This window comes from Clarias gariepinus, chromosome 4, assembly GCF_024256425.1.
Source record: "Clarias gariepinus isolate MV-2021 ecotype Netherlands chromosome 4, CGAR_prim_01v2, whole genome shotgun sequence".
Lineage (NCBI taxonomy): Eukaryota > Metazoa > Chordata > Actinopteri > Siluriformes > Clariidae > Clarias > Clarias gariepinus.
The window spans coordinates 1,272,558-1,289,382 of NC_071103.1; the positions used below are offsets into that span (position 1 = coordinate 1,272,558).

At 39.9% G+C, this 16,825-nt stretch overlaps 1 protein-coding gene across 5 annotated transcripts in view; it reads left to right on the forward strand.

The window, feature by feature from the left end:
* Nucleotides 1-16,208: 16,208 nt before the first annotated feature.
* The window catches only part of LOC128520165 (F-actin-uncapping protein LRRC16A-like), a 49,385-nt gene continuing 48,768 nt past the window's right edge, over nt 16,209-16,825 (forward strand). For 3 of the 5 annotated variants that reach the window (XM_053494258.1, XM_053494255.1, XM_053494257.1), the window contains exon 1: nt 16,209-16,561. In XM_053494258.1, coding sequence (XP_053350233.1) covers nt 16,522-16,561 — 40 coding nt within the window. In that variant the 5' untranslated portion in view covers nt 16,209-16,521. The remainder of the gene's footprint in view (nt 16,562-16,825) is intronic. The other 2 variants (XM_053494254.1, XM_053494256.1) reach the window with 1 other exon arrangement.

Genomic DNA, 16,825 nt, shown 5'->3' on the forward strand with positions numbered 1-16,825 from the left:
TGTTGTCTTTATCCATCTTTCTCCTTTTTCTAAACTCTCATCCAAGATACACACTTGTTTCTCCACAGTTCCTTTGAAACCCGGCGTGATTAATCATACAGAAGCTCAGGTTATTGTGCTGTTCTGTGCAATGCATCAGTTCTCTTTGACACCAAATCATTTTGGCACAAGAAGAAGAACAGGAACATTCTCGAGTAAACCTACTCAACCCTCTCTCTCGCTCTCTCTCTCTCTCTCTCTCTGAGCTGAAAGCTGGCCAAGACACACTGTGTAGTGATAAAAGCTAGAAAACTACTCTCCTATGTAATTAATTATGATGATAAAAAGCTGAACACCCACATCTCACCGAACACAGATTTTTACATACAGGCGCCGTCTGGTTTCTCTCCAACCTTCATCTGAGAAGTTTGGTGGTTTACTGTAGTCTCAGGTTCCTGTTCTTAATGAGTTCTTCTACTGTGGCAACTCCTCCATCTCGAGATTCAACGTGTTGAGATGCTTTTCACACGGGTGTAAAGAGTGCTTATCGGAGTTAACAGTAGTGCTGACGTCAGCTCGAGATCTGCAACCATGACACCATTAACATGAGTGTTGCCTGAAGCTCTTCCCCTGCAGACACTCAGCTGTTGATAAAGTTGACTAAATGCTAGAAATGCTGAAATATTAGAGTTGCATGGTATAGTTAGATTTTGTTTAATAATAAAAGATGTCTACCTTTTAACATCATCGCTTTATAATAAATAATGAGCAGAGTTACATTTCATTCATGAATATGGATTTCATTAGATATTGTTTTTTTTCTTTAGATTTGCAGAAGATGCACATGCATCTTTCACATTGTCTGATCTCAGGTTGTATTTAGCTTTGAGTATGCATGCTTGCTCTTGAATGGGTTCGGCGAGGGTAACGGAATCGGGGACAGGAATAGGGGACGCTCAATCATGGTCTGTCATTGTCCATCTGTTTAAGCAGCACATCAACCACACAAAAAGGCCTGGCTATTTAAACAGGACATCATACATACAATTACGGGAAACTACACGAACGTTATTTCAGTTTTTCAGCCTCCCTCGTTCCATTATTCAGCTCCTCAGCTCATCCTCCGAAAGCCACTAAGACCAGTCTGTTAGTTAGTTTACGGGAGGGGGAACTCCACCAAAACGTCTCCACCAAACTCTTTTATTGCTCTCTGGAATAGAAAGTGTTTCCAGTGCGGCCCTGGTGTCAGGCCCAAAGCTGCAGTCAGAAAAAGAAAGGAAAAAAAAGGCAGGAACAAGTGAAAGTCGTTATTTGTTTTTGTTTTTTTTTCGTGGGAGGAATTTCCCCAGGAAGCTGCCGAGCGGGGCCGAGGCCAAGAAACCTGGCCAAGGAACCGAGTCGCAGCAGACGGACGAGATGAGACGGGACGAGATGCTTCTGCCCTGTCAGACAGCGTGATTCACCTCATTGCCCTCTGCTACAGGGACACTTATTTATTTTTTTCTTTATTCACAATGCCTGGAAAGTTCCAGACATGTCAGACCCGCGGTCTGGATAAACACTGACGCATGTTTTCGCAAGTGACTTTTCTTTTCACTATCTGTCCACACAAAGAACAGGAGCCTCGGTGTCCTCAGAGCGTGGGGACAAACACCAAGAGACAGAGAGAGTCTTCATTCAGCAGAGAGACACGTCTGAGATTAGATATTGAATACATTCATTATGTAAAACTCATGAGGTGTTACAAAGTGTTTGATTAATGATCTGACAGCGGCTCTGATAGCAAGTGGATTCATATCATTTAAATCATTTAGTCTGCAAAATTACATGATTAAAATTGTTTTATTCTGCTGAATTAGATGAATTAAAATGTTTCATGAGCTATTATTTGAAGTTGTGTAAGTTTCTTACAAATTAATAATATGTGGCATTGAAGCAGCATTAACAAATGAAAGTTATGAAATTATTGAATCCTTTTCCGTAATTCTTACTGGATGTCGTGCCCCGTGAACGATAAACAGGATGCTGGTGTTTTCTTCTCCAATCTCTCAGAAAGAACATTGGCCTCCTGTGCTCATTAATTATGAATTTTAGTGTTTTTGTCTCGTTATAATTGCATTCTTCTGTTACGATTCCATGCCAAGCCGTCGTACAGGAAATGTTTTGAAAATTATCAAGTGTTGTGGTTTTATATATAATATATATAAAAAAGCCCAGGCATGACCTTGAGACCTTGCCCATTTTTGGGAAATTTCATCTCCATCGGATTCTCCATCCAAAAGTTTCATTAAAGATGAAAGTCAGTGAAGTTAAACATTCTGACTGGCCACACACACTGGCCTCGTTCCTACCAACACACCTCGCTGACACACACCAATTCACCAGAGGAAATGACATGAGTGAGGACAAACACGCATGTTTTTGGCACCCGGGTCTCGGAGCTCCTCCATCACACTAATGTGAATGCTTCGCTTTGTGATGGCTGGCACTGCTCTCACACAACACATGAAATGAGTTTAGATGGCTCTGGGCTGCTGACCTGCTCTCGCCCGGGTCACAAAACTTCCATAAAGTTTCACTCTGCTCTTACAGTTTTTTATTTGTTAAAGATGTTTCTCCAAAGTTCTGGGTAAAGTAGAATCACCAGTGAATCTGCACAGACAGCCCAGTCAAGTCCAGCCCAGTCTAGTCTAGTCCAGACCAAGAAAGGGCAGCCAGTCTAGTCTCTGTCAAGTCCAGTTAAGAGCAGTCCAGCCCTGTCCACCTTAGTCTAGTCTAGCCCTGCCCAGTCCAGTCTACTGAACCCAGGCCAAACTGCAGCCCAGTTTAGTCCCTGTCAAATCCACAACAGTCCAAACCAGTCTGGTGTAATCTAGCCCAGTCCAACCCAGTACAGGCCAACGCCTGGGCAGATGAGTTTAGTCCCTATTAAATCTACAACAGTCCCGCCAGTCTGGAGTAATCTACAGTAGTCCAGTCCAGTCCAGTCTAAAGCGCCCCGGCTTGAGGAACATCACTGTCTCATGGTGAAAACTGTCACTCTGTAAATATGTTCCAGAGGGACATTGAAGTGATCAGACATGACCAAACCCAATCAAATGCGAATACACCTCTCTGCACACACTAATCTAACAAACTGTACTTGCTATAGAGATCCAGGATAGACAGCAGGGTGTCCTGAGGGATCCAGTGTGTTTCCTCAGCTTCCTATTCCCTAAGCGGCGAGTGGAATTAGAAGAATGTGAGATAAACTCCTCGCTCCTGTTTCCTTTATCAACTCCTAAGGACAGAAATATCTAAAGAAAAATAGTATGGTCACTAAAACATCTAAAAGAAGGCTTTAAGTTTATAAACCGCTTATTTGTGTCAATAAATTCATGTTAGCGTAAACATTCCTTAATAAAATTGATGCCAGAAATCAGAAATCCAGACCTCAGAGACTCACCCTCTGAGATCAGTGAGATTAATTATATTAAATACTGCTCGATAAAGTCAAGGAAATATTTCAGATAAATACACCACAATTTCTCGTTGTATTTTTATAACTGTTTTGACATTTTTTAAGCGCGTGACTCTTCTGTAGCGCCAAGAATGTTAAATGTAATGGTGTGTTGCCCTCTGCTGGGTAAACACCTGCCTCCTTATTCAAGGCCAGTTTTGGATTTAGTTATTTTCATTTGACAAGTTATTGGAGTTTTAAGTGTTAGTATTTTTATTTATTGTGCGTCTAATGGTGCATTTAAACCTGTAAATGTTTTATATGTTTAATTAGAATTTTTTAACCATTGAAACCATACGATTTCAAGTGATTTTTAAATGTCTATCATGTTGTTCATATAATGAAGTATAATTTAGAAATGTACATCATTATAATAGTGTTATGTGAATTTTTGGTATTGTAAATCCTATTATTAACATTTTAGATAAGTATAAAGAGTGTTTTATGTGAAAGACTATCACACACTCATCTATGCCACTTCATGTTCTATACAGGGTCGTGGGGGGAGAGCTTATCCCAGAAGACTTAGGGCACGAGGCAGGGTACACTCTGGACAGAGTATCAATCCATCACAGTGCACACACACTCATAGACATACACACATTACGGGTACTTTGGGAATGCCAATTATAACCTAATCTGCATTTCTTTGGACTGTGGGAAAAAGGAAACCCACCACTCTATTCACACAGACCCAAGATGGGAATTGAACCCAGACCCTGAAGTGCTAACCACTGATCCCCAAGATGGTGCTGCTGTGTATGGTCTACCGTCCTACTGTGTCATGTTTTTAATTAATTGCTGTGTTTATTTTAATTGTCTCTTATGATTTGTCATCTCTGCTGATATACGATCGCCTGACACTGTTAAAGATACGGGCTACTATGAACAACCTGCCTGACTGTACTCACAGTGGACATTCAAAGACACCCCCACCTTTTCTAGCGTCTGTGCCTGCCCATCTATGGCGTCCTGTTTACCCGTTGCGTCGCAACAAGAGGCGCAAGAGACGCGGAAAGATAGGAGGTATTCTCATCAAACTGAAAGTCTACCTGGCCGCCTGTGTGGATAATCTGGCTTTGCTTCAAATGGATTATCTACTCAATGTGGGGATGTGGGTGTTGCTGGCCGGTGAGTATCCAGGCACGGGGCTGTGTACAGGGAAATCTCCGCCCGCTCAGTCGAGCCCCAAAGCAAAGCCATAAGGCGGTACGTACTGCCTTGTTAAACACTTGATCACTCACAAATAAGACTTTCATTTTGAACAACCCCCCTTCCGGCTATTCCTTCCTGAGTATGCCGTGAGTGTCGCGTTGCGGTCGAGGACTGGTGGCGGTTTTCAAACAAAAATTCAGCTGCCGTTTTACTCCCATGTAAAAGCTACAATAGCTTTGAGCTAGAACTGGTTTTGATTCAGTTTGCATGTCCTGTACTGTGTGCAACTTACATAAAACAAGGATTTTATCTCTAAGTTTTCAGAGTTACAGTCTGAATTAAGGCCAAAATACCACAGTTTCCTTATTTGTGGAGATTTTAATATTCATGTCTGTTGTCCATCCAGCCAACTGGTAAGTGACTTTCAAAGTCTTTTAAACTCCTTTGCCCTGACCCAATCAGTACATGTAAATGATCCTACACATCAGCATGGCCACACACTGGATCTTTTAATTTCACATGGACTTCCAGTATCCATCTTAGAAATAATTGATATCTGTATTTCGGACCACTTCCCTGATATCTTTGAACTTACTGCCTCACTATCTGCTATGAAAAATCTTTTACTCCAGCCTACCGCCACCGCACCATCACATCCACCACAGCTGGAGAATTTGCTAATGCATTGATGAACACTAGTTTTTACATCCAGGACGAGTTACCTTCCCCCCTGTGCCCAGAGGATTTTGTCTCCAACCTCTACCCCACCTGCTCAGGGATTTTGTACTCCATTGCACCTTACAAGGACAGACCCATTAACCAAACCTGACCCTTGGCTTAATGATACTACGCGTGCCCTTAGGCAGCACTGCAGACAAACCGAGCGCAGGTGGAAGAAGGACAAATTACAAGTATAACTGGGTATACTGCATGACAGTCTGTCTGATTATCAAAATGCAGTTAAAGAAGCTAAATGTGTGTACTTGTCAAATGTAATTTCCACCAACGGCTGTGGTCAGGCTTCTTCTTAAGAAATCCAATCTTGATCCTGCAGTATTGTCTAATTTTAGACCAATATCTCATTTATCCTTTTTTATCTAAGATCTTAGAAAAAGTTGTCTCTATCCAGTTGCAGTCTTTTCTAAAAAAAAAAATAATAATAATAATAATTTAAAAAATCATGTTCTAGAGAAATTCCAATCCGGCTTTAGAACTCGTCACAGCACTGAATCCGCTCTCCTGAAGGTACAGAATGATATCCTCTTATCCTTTGATTCCAAAAAACCTGTGCTGCTCGTGATGTTGGACCTCACAGCTTTTGATACTGTTGACCACTCGATTCTCCTGACACGTCTGGCACAAGAAGTTGGCCTTTAAGGTGCCGTACTACAATAGTTCATATTTAACAAATAGGACTTTTTTAGTCATGATTGGTGATCTCTCTTCCCCCTCAGCCTCTTTGACCTCTGGTGTTCCACAGGGTTCCATTTTGGGCCCTGTTTTATTTTCCTTGTACACGCTGCCATTAGGGTCAAAGCACTATGTTTCTTTTCATCTGTATCCAGATGATTTACAAATCTATCTGCCAGTTGTGCCAAATTCATCTGATACACTTAACACTAGAAGTGCCGCGCCAGTGTCACCTACTTTTACCGCGATTCACCAGTCATATGACCGACTATTGTTTTGAATGGGCTAAAACAATGTTATGACCCCTCCTGAGGATATAAAGCTTTCTTATTGCGTTTTTTAAAAACCTGTGGAATATTTCACTGTTTATGCACACATAATAATCATGTAAGAAAAGCGAGGGGAATGTGGAAGTGATGTGTGGCCACTCAATGAGAACTAAACCAAAGATTTCTGTAACTACACTGAGTGTAACATCTGCATAGTGACACTAAACAGCTGAACAACTTCACTTTTTCGTTTACCTCTGAGAAAAAAAGCTGTATTTTTTTTGTTTATATTTAGAATTTTTATAACAGTACTAGAAAATAACAGTTTGGTCTGTGCAGTTAGTGCTTTTGTAGAGAATAAATAAATATTGGATAAAAATTTCCTTGATGAAATATGAATCAGACAGGCTCTGACGGACAAGTAGACAACGATTAACACCTCCCAACCCCTTCTCAAAAGAGTGATTTAATTATCACTAAACTAAATACCCTACCATCAGCTTAAACTAATTCTATACATGTAACAGAAAATTTGGATGCAGATTGCAATATAAACTATTGTTGTATACAGTATTTACAGTAATTCATAACAAAAAATTATATACTTTGTACAATGTAAACACGAGAAAGATCACAAAATGAAAAAAAAGAAAAAAATCCAGTTTTTATACGAATTACATGGTCTACATTTTTTTTCCATTAGTTTATATAAAAGCAGATATTTCGCTTTCTATAAGTTTATATTTTTTTACGTCTGTGAGGCGAGTATACACAGATTTTCGGGTAATTTTACATTTTTGAGGACAACAGTTTTCTAAGCCCAAATTTATTTATGTAGCGCTTTTAACAATGGTCATTGTCTCAAAGCAGCTTCACAAAAATGAAAGAAATAAAAAAAAGAAATAAAATTTTGGAAGTATGTATGTATGACAAAATGTGTCTAGATAATAATGAGATGAATGATGAATGAAATGTTTTTGATGAGCAAGCCAAGGGTGACAGCGACAATGGCAAAGGAAAACTCCCTGAGATGGCAATCAGGGAACTCAATCAGGGAACTCAATCAGGGAACTCAATCAGGGAACCCGTCCTCATTGGGGTGATAACAGATAGAAATTATATAAAATACAGCAGGGAGTGTAGCTCGGGCTCTGTTTGGTTGCTGTGGATTTTACTACGCGGTGTGAGTGCGACGCGTTCATGGCATGCAAGCGGGGCAAATGAAACTCGCCCCAGGGACTTCAAATAAACTATTTTGCCTTTAATCGCCACGACGAGGACAGCCGCGGGCCCACTGCCGGATTATGGTGACTTGCCGCCGAGGGGGAAAATGCCGCAAGGAGCGTCACTGCTGTCCTCGCGGCCCCACGCTGCCACTCTGTCCGCTGCCCACCACTCTCCAGCCTGTGCCCACATGGCCCAACACCATAGTACCTGTGTCGTAGATCTATTGTTAGAACCATGTTGGTTTGATCTGTCGTTATGACGTTCTTCTTCTTCTTCTTCTTCTTCGATACAATGGTGGAGTAGTGCCATAGGCACATATCGCCCCCTACTGTAAAGTGGTTTTTTTCTTCGGCTCGCATTCAATGCGCTTTCGCAGTGCCGTTACGTAAAAGTGGTGTAATAACGTCACAAAAGCAACATTCAATATTTGTACAATAAAACATATATAGGCATACACAGTTTAAACTTTGTTGGATAACAAAGTCTATAACTGTTAGTTATATTTCATTTAACTCATTTTTTATTTGGTATTGATACATCAGTACAATTAAAATAAAAAGAAATTATGGGATTTAAAAATGCTGGGATTGTGTTGTGAACACCTGTTACCTATTTTGCTCAAGATCATTTCCTACTGTATATAAGTCCCTTTGACATACAGCCATGGTTTAATGAGAGTCGACGTGAAATTACATGTAAACCACAATTTACTAAAAAAGAGCTTGCAGTACTTTTGGTGGAGGTGGGAAACAATCAAATCTTGCTTTTCTCCAAATTAAAAAACACAGTTACAAATTCTGAAAAAAAAAAATCGCACAAAAAATTCATGCTTCTGGAAATGGGTATGAGAGACGCCCAGAGGAAGTCAAAAACAAGTAGAGGGACTTTACAAGTGTGACCAAATGGAGGGCTGCAGCACGTACTGTAGAAGGGAAGGCAAAAAGACTGGAGGGGGTATCAGTTCAGTTCCTCCTCTGAATGAGGAGCCACCTGTGCAGAGGAAAGAGGTTTAATCAGGCTCATGGAAGGGCACGCTCTACAGTGGAGAGGGCTATAGGACTTTATATATATATATATATAAAGCAAAACTAAAGACTCACTTATTTAGAATGGCTTTTAATATTTTATAATTTTATGGTTTTTTTTATTTTATTTTATTATTTTAGCATTTTGTTTTTTTTATTAGTAGTAGTAGCAGTATTATTACTATTATTATTATTATTATTATTATTATTACTCTACCCTACTCTACTCTACTCTCCTAGAATCAGATATACTCATCAGGAATCTTAAGCCTCTCCGGGAGACTCCATTTCCCAAGACACACCACGGTCAACAAATATGGCCGCTGTGGACTACACTTCCCAACACTCACACACTCTTCACGGTTCCTCACATCATACACACACAAACACAAACACACCTGCACATTTGCACATCTGTTCCTGATCATGTGCACACAATATTTGTATGCAGTACTGTATATATATATATATATATATATATATATATATATATATATATATATATATATATATATAATTTAAATACCTGGTTTATGATTTTCTTTTTGTTGTTTTTGTGGTTGTTATCACCTGACCCTTTTTTATCTGTTTTTTTTATTCTCTTTAAAGCACGAAACTGCCCAACTACATTTAGCAATCTTATCTGCAGCACCATTTTATTCTTCATTATTTATGGAACTCATGGAAACGAATACTAAGTTGTGGCCATGACTTAAGAACGTGTGGTAATGAGTTGGTTAATGACCCAGTTGTGACAGGATAAATGTTGTTTTGAAGTTACTGTATGCTGTGTGTCAGTAAGTAAATAAAACTAATCATTCATCTATACTAACAGAAATGAAATCAATTTAAATTTCCAGTTTACAAGAGCCCAAGTATCCCATGAGCATGCATTAGACTATTTCGTTCCCATGCCTTAGTACGACATGCTCACAGAATTGTTTTTCACCAGAAGGGCTCTGTAGAAAACTGTATTTTATTCCACACGGGTGTGTGTAAGGAGTGGTTATCTAAGTTAACAGTAGTGCTGATGTCAGTTCGAGATTTTTATCATTTAAATTTCATGCACCTAGGGAAACCTCTCCAATTAACCTCCACATCCTTGTTATCTACCTCCTCCTGGCCCTCTAGGAAACTTCTTGGATGAAGTGGACATGCTACTTAGTCCTTTTCCTTTTTATAAGACTCCTCTCCCTGTTCTAGGAGATTTCAACCTCCCTATTTCAACTCTAACAAACTCTAATCCTTTTTTCCTTCTCCCTCTCCTAAACTCCTTCTCTTTAACTCTAAACAGTTGCCCTCCCACACACAAAGGACGGAATTCTCTTGACCTCGTTTTTCCCCAGTCACAGATATCACTACTATTCCTCTTATCAATCTGATCATAACCTGGTATCCTTCACCATCACCCTTCCTATTCTGTCTAAAGCTAACCACTAAAATGTCTCTTTCACTCATAGAAACCTTTACTCTGTCTCCCCTTCCTCTGTGTCTTCATGCACCCTATCATCACTCCCAGACCCAGGTTCCTTCTCCTCTCTTCCACTGGAGACTGCAACAAAAACTTTCCTCTCTCTCCTCATCCATGGATCTCCTATGCCCTCTGTCCTCTAAGCCAGGGAAGACTACTTGTCCTGCTCTTTGGCTAGCCGATGTATTGGGCAACAACAGGCGAGAACTAAGAACTGCAGAGCAAGATGAAATCAATTGCAGCTTTATGCAGATCTTGTCTCTTACTGTACTCTTTTCTCTAAATTCATGTGATGTAACTTCTGCAAAACTGCCTTCGACAGGGAAAAGCTGGAAGGCTCTGCACATGATCCTGGCAAACTCCACAATATCTTCTTCTCACTACTCAACCCACCGACTCCTCCTGCCCCATCCTCTCTGACTGCTGATGATTCATCTGCATCAATCCATCAGTCCTTTGCTCCCAACCCAACTCCTACATCGGAACTCCAGAACCTTCCCTCCCCTCCCTTCGCAGAATTCTCCTGTCATCTGATGAGATTCAGCAGAACATTTTGCCACCACCTGTTCATTAGACCAAATCCCTACCACAATGTTCCAGGCCATCTCACAAGACCTCCTGCCCTTCACCACAAACATCATCAACCATTCCATATCATCTGGTCATGGTTCTGCTGCTTTTAAGAAGGCAAGGGTTGTTCACGTCCTCAAGAAAAACTGCCTGGATCCAGCAGACGTTAACAACTAACAATTGCTTCTCTCTTTTATTTCCAAATTTCTTAAAAGGACTGTTTATAACCAAATGTCTCTTTATCTTTCACAAAACAACCTTAATGATCCCAACCAATCTGGATTCAAAGTGGCACATTGAATCCGAGACTCCCCTTCTGACAGCTAAACTATTATCTGTCCTCATTCTTCTGGACCTGTTGGCTGCATTTGACACGGTGAACCTCAAGATTATATTATCTATTCTTACAAGCCTTGGAATCTGTGGAACAGCGTGGCAATGGTTTGCTTCTTATCTAGAAGATAAGAGGTGACATGGAGGGGATCCACACCTGCTCCACGCAGGCTCTCTACTGTTAAGGTCATATCATCGCATGGATTTTCATACCATTGTTATGCAGATGACACCCAACCTATTCTCTCCTTTCTCCTCCAGACATTCAGATTTTCACCTGGATCTCAGAATGTCAGGCAGAAAACTCATCCTGGATGGCAGCCCAGCTGAAGCTTAATCTTAGTAAAACCGAACTGCTGTTCCCTGATGCTCGTCTACATAGCTAAAAATGGCCCAGCACCCACTTACCTCTGCTCTAATCACTCCACACACTGCACCCAGGTCCCTCCGATCCTCTAGCACTGCTTGCCTTGTTCCACCATCTCTCAGGGATCGAGGAAGACATTCATCCAGACTCTTTTCTGTTCTGGCACCTACAGTACTGTAGGTGGTGAAACAAACTTCCTCTAGATGTCTGTACAGCGGAGTCTTTGACAATCTTTAAATGACGACTCCAGGCTTATCTGTTTTTTTATTACTTGGTCTAATCCCCCCACCCAGAAACCAAAAAAAAATCTTTCCGACTGTGTTTGACTGATGGTACTTAGTAACCTAGTAACCCAGCGTAAGTATCTATCCAGTAACGGAAATTTCAAAGCACTTTTTGTACGTTGCTCTGAATAAAAGCGTCTATCAAATGCCTGAAGTAAATGTTACTGCAACCATGACACCATTAACATGAGTGTTACCTGAAGCTCTTCCCCTGCAGCTGCATGAATTCATACACTGAGCTGTTAATAAAGTTTAATAAATGTTAGAGATGCTGAAATATTAGAGTTGCATGGTATAGTTAGATTTTGTTTCATGATAAAAAATGCTTACCATTTGTCATTATCGCTTTATAATGAATAATAAGCAGAGTTATATTTAATTTATGAATTTGGATTTCATAGTAATCTAGGATTTCTTTTACTACTGTAGATCTTTTTTTTTTAATTTTGCAGAAGATGCTAATGCTGTATTTTTTTCCTTTTTATATTATTATAATATTATTATTCTGTACTATAATATTTCTCTTATATCAATATATCTTCTCTACCACTTTTAAACATTTTATTCTACTTCATTTCCTTCCACTATTATTTATTTTGCTGGATTAAGTAAAATAAGAGCTCTTAGGTTTATTTTTTCCTTAAATGTTTATTTATTATTGTGTTATGTGTCTAACAGTAAACGGCACTGTGCTGAATTATTAGTTATTATTATTAGTTATAGTTATAATTATTAACAAAGTGTTAATTGCTGGAGACTTTAAAATTCATTTTGAGAATCCAGAAGACCCTCTGAGAACAGCATTTATGTCCATACTGGACTCGGTAGGAGTAAATCAGTGTGTAGTAGGACCCACTCATAAAGCAAGTCACACTTTAGATTTAATAATATTATTCGGATTAAGTATAAGAAATTTATTCACAATTTTACTATCTGAAGTTATCTCAGATGTCATAGTAATAATGTATGCACAGCTTTAAATGTACATTCACATCAACTCCCAGAGTTCCCAACTTCGATTAGATCACCGTCTGACCCCACAGAACTCGATCAGGCGACTGAATATTTAGAGTCGACAGTCCGTTACACCGTAGATAATGTAGCTCCACTTAAAAGAAAAAATTATTAGAGATAAAAAAAAACTCGCTCCCTGGTATAACGATCACACACGCACTTTAAAACAGACCGCTCGGCAATTAGAACATAAATGGCGTCAAACTAAATTGTTAGTATTTAAAATAGCATGGAAGGAGAGCATCCTGAACTATAGAAAAGCTCTTAGTGTAGCTAGATCAACATATCTCTCCACTCTTATAGAAAATAACAAAAATAATCCTAGATTTTTATTTAATACCGTAGCTAAATTAAATAATTAAATAAAAAAACAAGATCACTACAGAAATCTTCACAACAACAACATACAGAAGTGAGGATTTCATTAACTTTTTTAATAACAAAATTATAAATATTAGGCTAAAAATTCAGGCTTTGAAACCAAACAGTTTAAGCGATACAGATAATAAACTAGCCACACCAAATCAGAACCTAGAATACTTTACTCCCCTTGAAGAGAATAAACTAATTTTACTCATCTCTTCTTTAAAATCATCACCCTGTATATTAGATCCTGTACCCACACATTTTCTTAAACAGATAGTACCAGCAATAACAGAACCCCTGTTGAAAATAATTAACTGTTCACTCAGCAGTGGGTAGGTTCCCAAGTCCTTAAAATTAGCAGCTATTAAACCGATTATTAAGAAACCTAACCTTGACCCCTGTCAGCTGTCCAATTACAGGGCGATATCAAACCTCTTCATTATCACTATGATTCAGGAATAGATAGTAGCACTGCAGCTATGTTCATATCTACATAAAAACGAACTGTATCAGTCGTTAAAGAAGTAAATGACGGCCTGTTGGCCTCTGGTCAGGGTTGTGTCATTATACTTGTGTTACTCGACCTCAGTGCAGCTTTTGACACCATTGATCATAGTATTCTTCTTCACAGATTAGACAATAAAGTAGAAATTAAGGGTGCAGCCCTCTCCTGGCTCAGATCCTATTTGATCAATAGTTATCAATTTGCAGATTTAAATGGTAACCATTCTGCATGTCAAGTGGAGTCTGGTGTTCCACAGGGTTCAGTTTTAGGCCCACTAATTTTTCTCTTTACATGCTTCCTCTGGGCAAAATAATTCATAAGCATGGTATTAGTTTTTTATTGTTATGCTGATGACACACAGTTATATGTCTCAGCAAAACCAGATGAGAAAAACCAGTTTACTAAACTTGGGCAATTTGGACATAAAAAATTGGATATTAATTAACTTCCTTCCCCTTAATCCTGATAAGACAGAAGTTCTAGTCATAGGACCTCAAACAGCTAGAAGCAAGCTTTCTGACAAAACTGTAACTTTAAATGGCCTTTCAGTTCTATTAATTGCAACACTGAAAGACCTCGGTGCGATTATAGACTCCAGCCTTTTATTTAAAGCTCATGTAGATAATATTACCAGGATAGCATTCTTTCACCTTAGAAATATTGCCAAGATAAAAAATATATTGTCACTAAATGATGCAGAAAAACTAGTTCATGCTTTTATCACCTCTAGGTTGGACTATTGTAACGCCTTACTGTCTGGTTGTTCAGCTAGGTGCATAAATAAGCTTCAGCTAGTCCAGAATGCAGCAGCGAGAGTCCTCACTCGAACCAGAAGATATGAGCACATCACCCCTATCTTATCTACATTGCATTGGCTTCCTGTGAAATTTCGCATCGATTTTAAAATACTACTCTTGACATATAAAGCATTAAATGGTCTCGCGCCGCAGTACCTGAGCGAACTGCTAGTGTCTTACGATCCGCCACGCCTACTTCGATCAAAGGATGCAGGCTGCTTGTCAGTACCGCGTATTATGGAAAATACAGCTGGGGGCAGAGCTTTTTCTTACAAAGCCCCAAAGTTATGGAATAGTCTTCCAAATAGTGTTCGGGACTCAGACACAGTCTCAGTGTTTAAGTCCAGGCTAAAAACCTATTTATTTAGCCAAGCATTTTTATAAATAGATTAGCCTTAGGTAAAGGAGCAGATCTGGGGGACTCATGGACGTAGAGTATTATGGTGAACTGGTATGTTTGGATGCTGTCTTCCTCACTCTCATTGATCACTCAGGTTTGCTGACGGTGAGGTGATTGTTTGCTTTACATCTCAGTTCCCCCTCATGTTTGTGTTTCCTTCTGGCTCCTCCCTTTTAGTTATGATGTCATAGTTAGTCCTGCCGGAGTCTCTGCTTGCACTCTACAGTTAATATACATTCACATTATACATTGTGTGACTGTGACCAGACCTAACTGCCATCTCTTCTTCTCTTCACCTCTCTTTCTCTCTCTCTCGCTCCCTGTCTCTTTCTCTCTCACTACACATGTTGCTCCTGAGCTGCCAGTGATCTAAACCCACTTGACCTCTGGACCTGTCTGACTTTTCCTGCTTCTGATTAGAGATCTCGTCACATGGACGTCCCGTGTGGTCTGCCTGGGATGCATGTGGTGACCACTTTACCATGAAGACGGTCCTGTCCTCTCCTGTTATACTGAACTTCTCTTCTCCTGTATCTCTTCCTCTCTTTTTTTATTCTCTCTACCTGTCTCTCGGTCAAGCTATACATGTCGCTCCTGAGCTGCGAGTGAGCCAGACCCCCTCTACCAGCCTCACACAGTATAAGTGCAGATCAATCCCTGCTATCCGTTTCAACCAGATAAGAATGGGTTCTCTGTTGAGTCTGGTTCCTCTCAAGGTTTCTTCCTATAATCATTTAAAATACAAAAAAATTTTTATATAGTATTGATACTAAAATCGGTGGAAGTTTTTAGAATTATATGATCAGTAGAAATTGTTGCTTAAATTGAAGCATTAGCACAACTAATGTTTTCCCCCTCGAATTACTAACGGCAGTGGTTTTGTTTAAATTAGACGCACACCTCACGTTATGTGGCTATAAAACATAAAAAAGTATGATTTATTCAGTTAAAATTATATACGTGTATACCATTAATTCCAGAGCTAACTTTGGTTCTTGGTAAAAGCTTAAAAAGCAAAAAATGTGTAGTGTCCGTAACCATGTCAGATTCATGTCTCTTAATATCTTAACAATTATGCACTTTAGAATAATACACTTTTATAGGTTTATGTCTTTTTACTTGAAATCTAAATTGGCCAAGTTTCAATTGAAAGAAAATTAAGATTAAATAAAAGTTATGGACACTATAGACATAAAATTTCATGAAATTGTGTTTAGCAAATGTGTTTCTTTTCCTATGATATAAATATAAGTGTGTATGTGTATTGGCAAAAAAACCAAGAAGCATGGATCAGGAGATACGAAGCATGGAGTATTATGAGACACTTCACAGCACCGTGGGTTTGGAATAAAGCGAATAAAAGCGGGAGTGGTGTGCTTGGTGTTTGACTGTGAGTCTCACTTTTCACCAGCAGATGTCGCTGTTGTCGATGTTTTTTCCTCGTTCATCAGGGTGATATGTAAATAAAGCGGAAGTAGGGGGCGGGGTTTGGGCTCGGGGCGTTTAAAGCGCTTCCGGTCGTCCCTTCTGTCTCAGCGGCGGAGATTCAGGAGGAGAGAGGAAGAGGAGGAAGAGGAGGATGATGATGATGATGATGATGATGATAAAAAACATGTCGGTGTTTTCTTCCCGAACAGATGATCAGAGAGCGCGCGGGCTGGACGAGAAGAGCGCGTAACCGCGGCGTCTCCGTGCGCGCGTCCGTGTGTGTGTGTGTGTGTGCGCGCGCGCGCGCGTCCCTCCCTGATTAAGGCTTTATTCTAACAGCGGCCGCGTTAATGAGCGCGCGCTCCTGCGGACCTGCCTAGTGTGTGTGTGTGTGTGTGTGTGTGTTTCATCTGTGAGTGAGGATGAGTGAAGAGGCGAGCAGTGTACCGAGAGATCTCCTGGGTGAGGACAACTTCTCTTACACACACACACACACACACACACACACACACACACACACACACACAGAGTGAATAATGTAATTCATCAGTTTGCTGTTAATTGAATGCATTTGTGGGTTTTTAGGAAAAGCTGCTGCTCTCAGCACTGTGTGTGTGTGTGTGTGTGTGTGTGTGTGTGTGTGTGAACATGACTACTGTACAGGATGATATTTACACTATAAACACACCATCATGACCTCCTCAGTGTAATAACACACAGATCTTC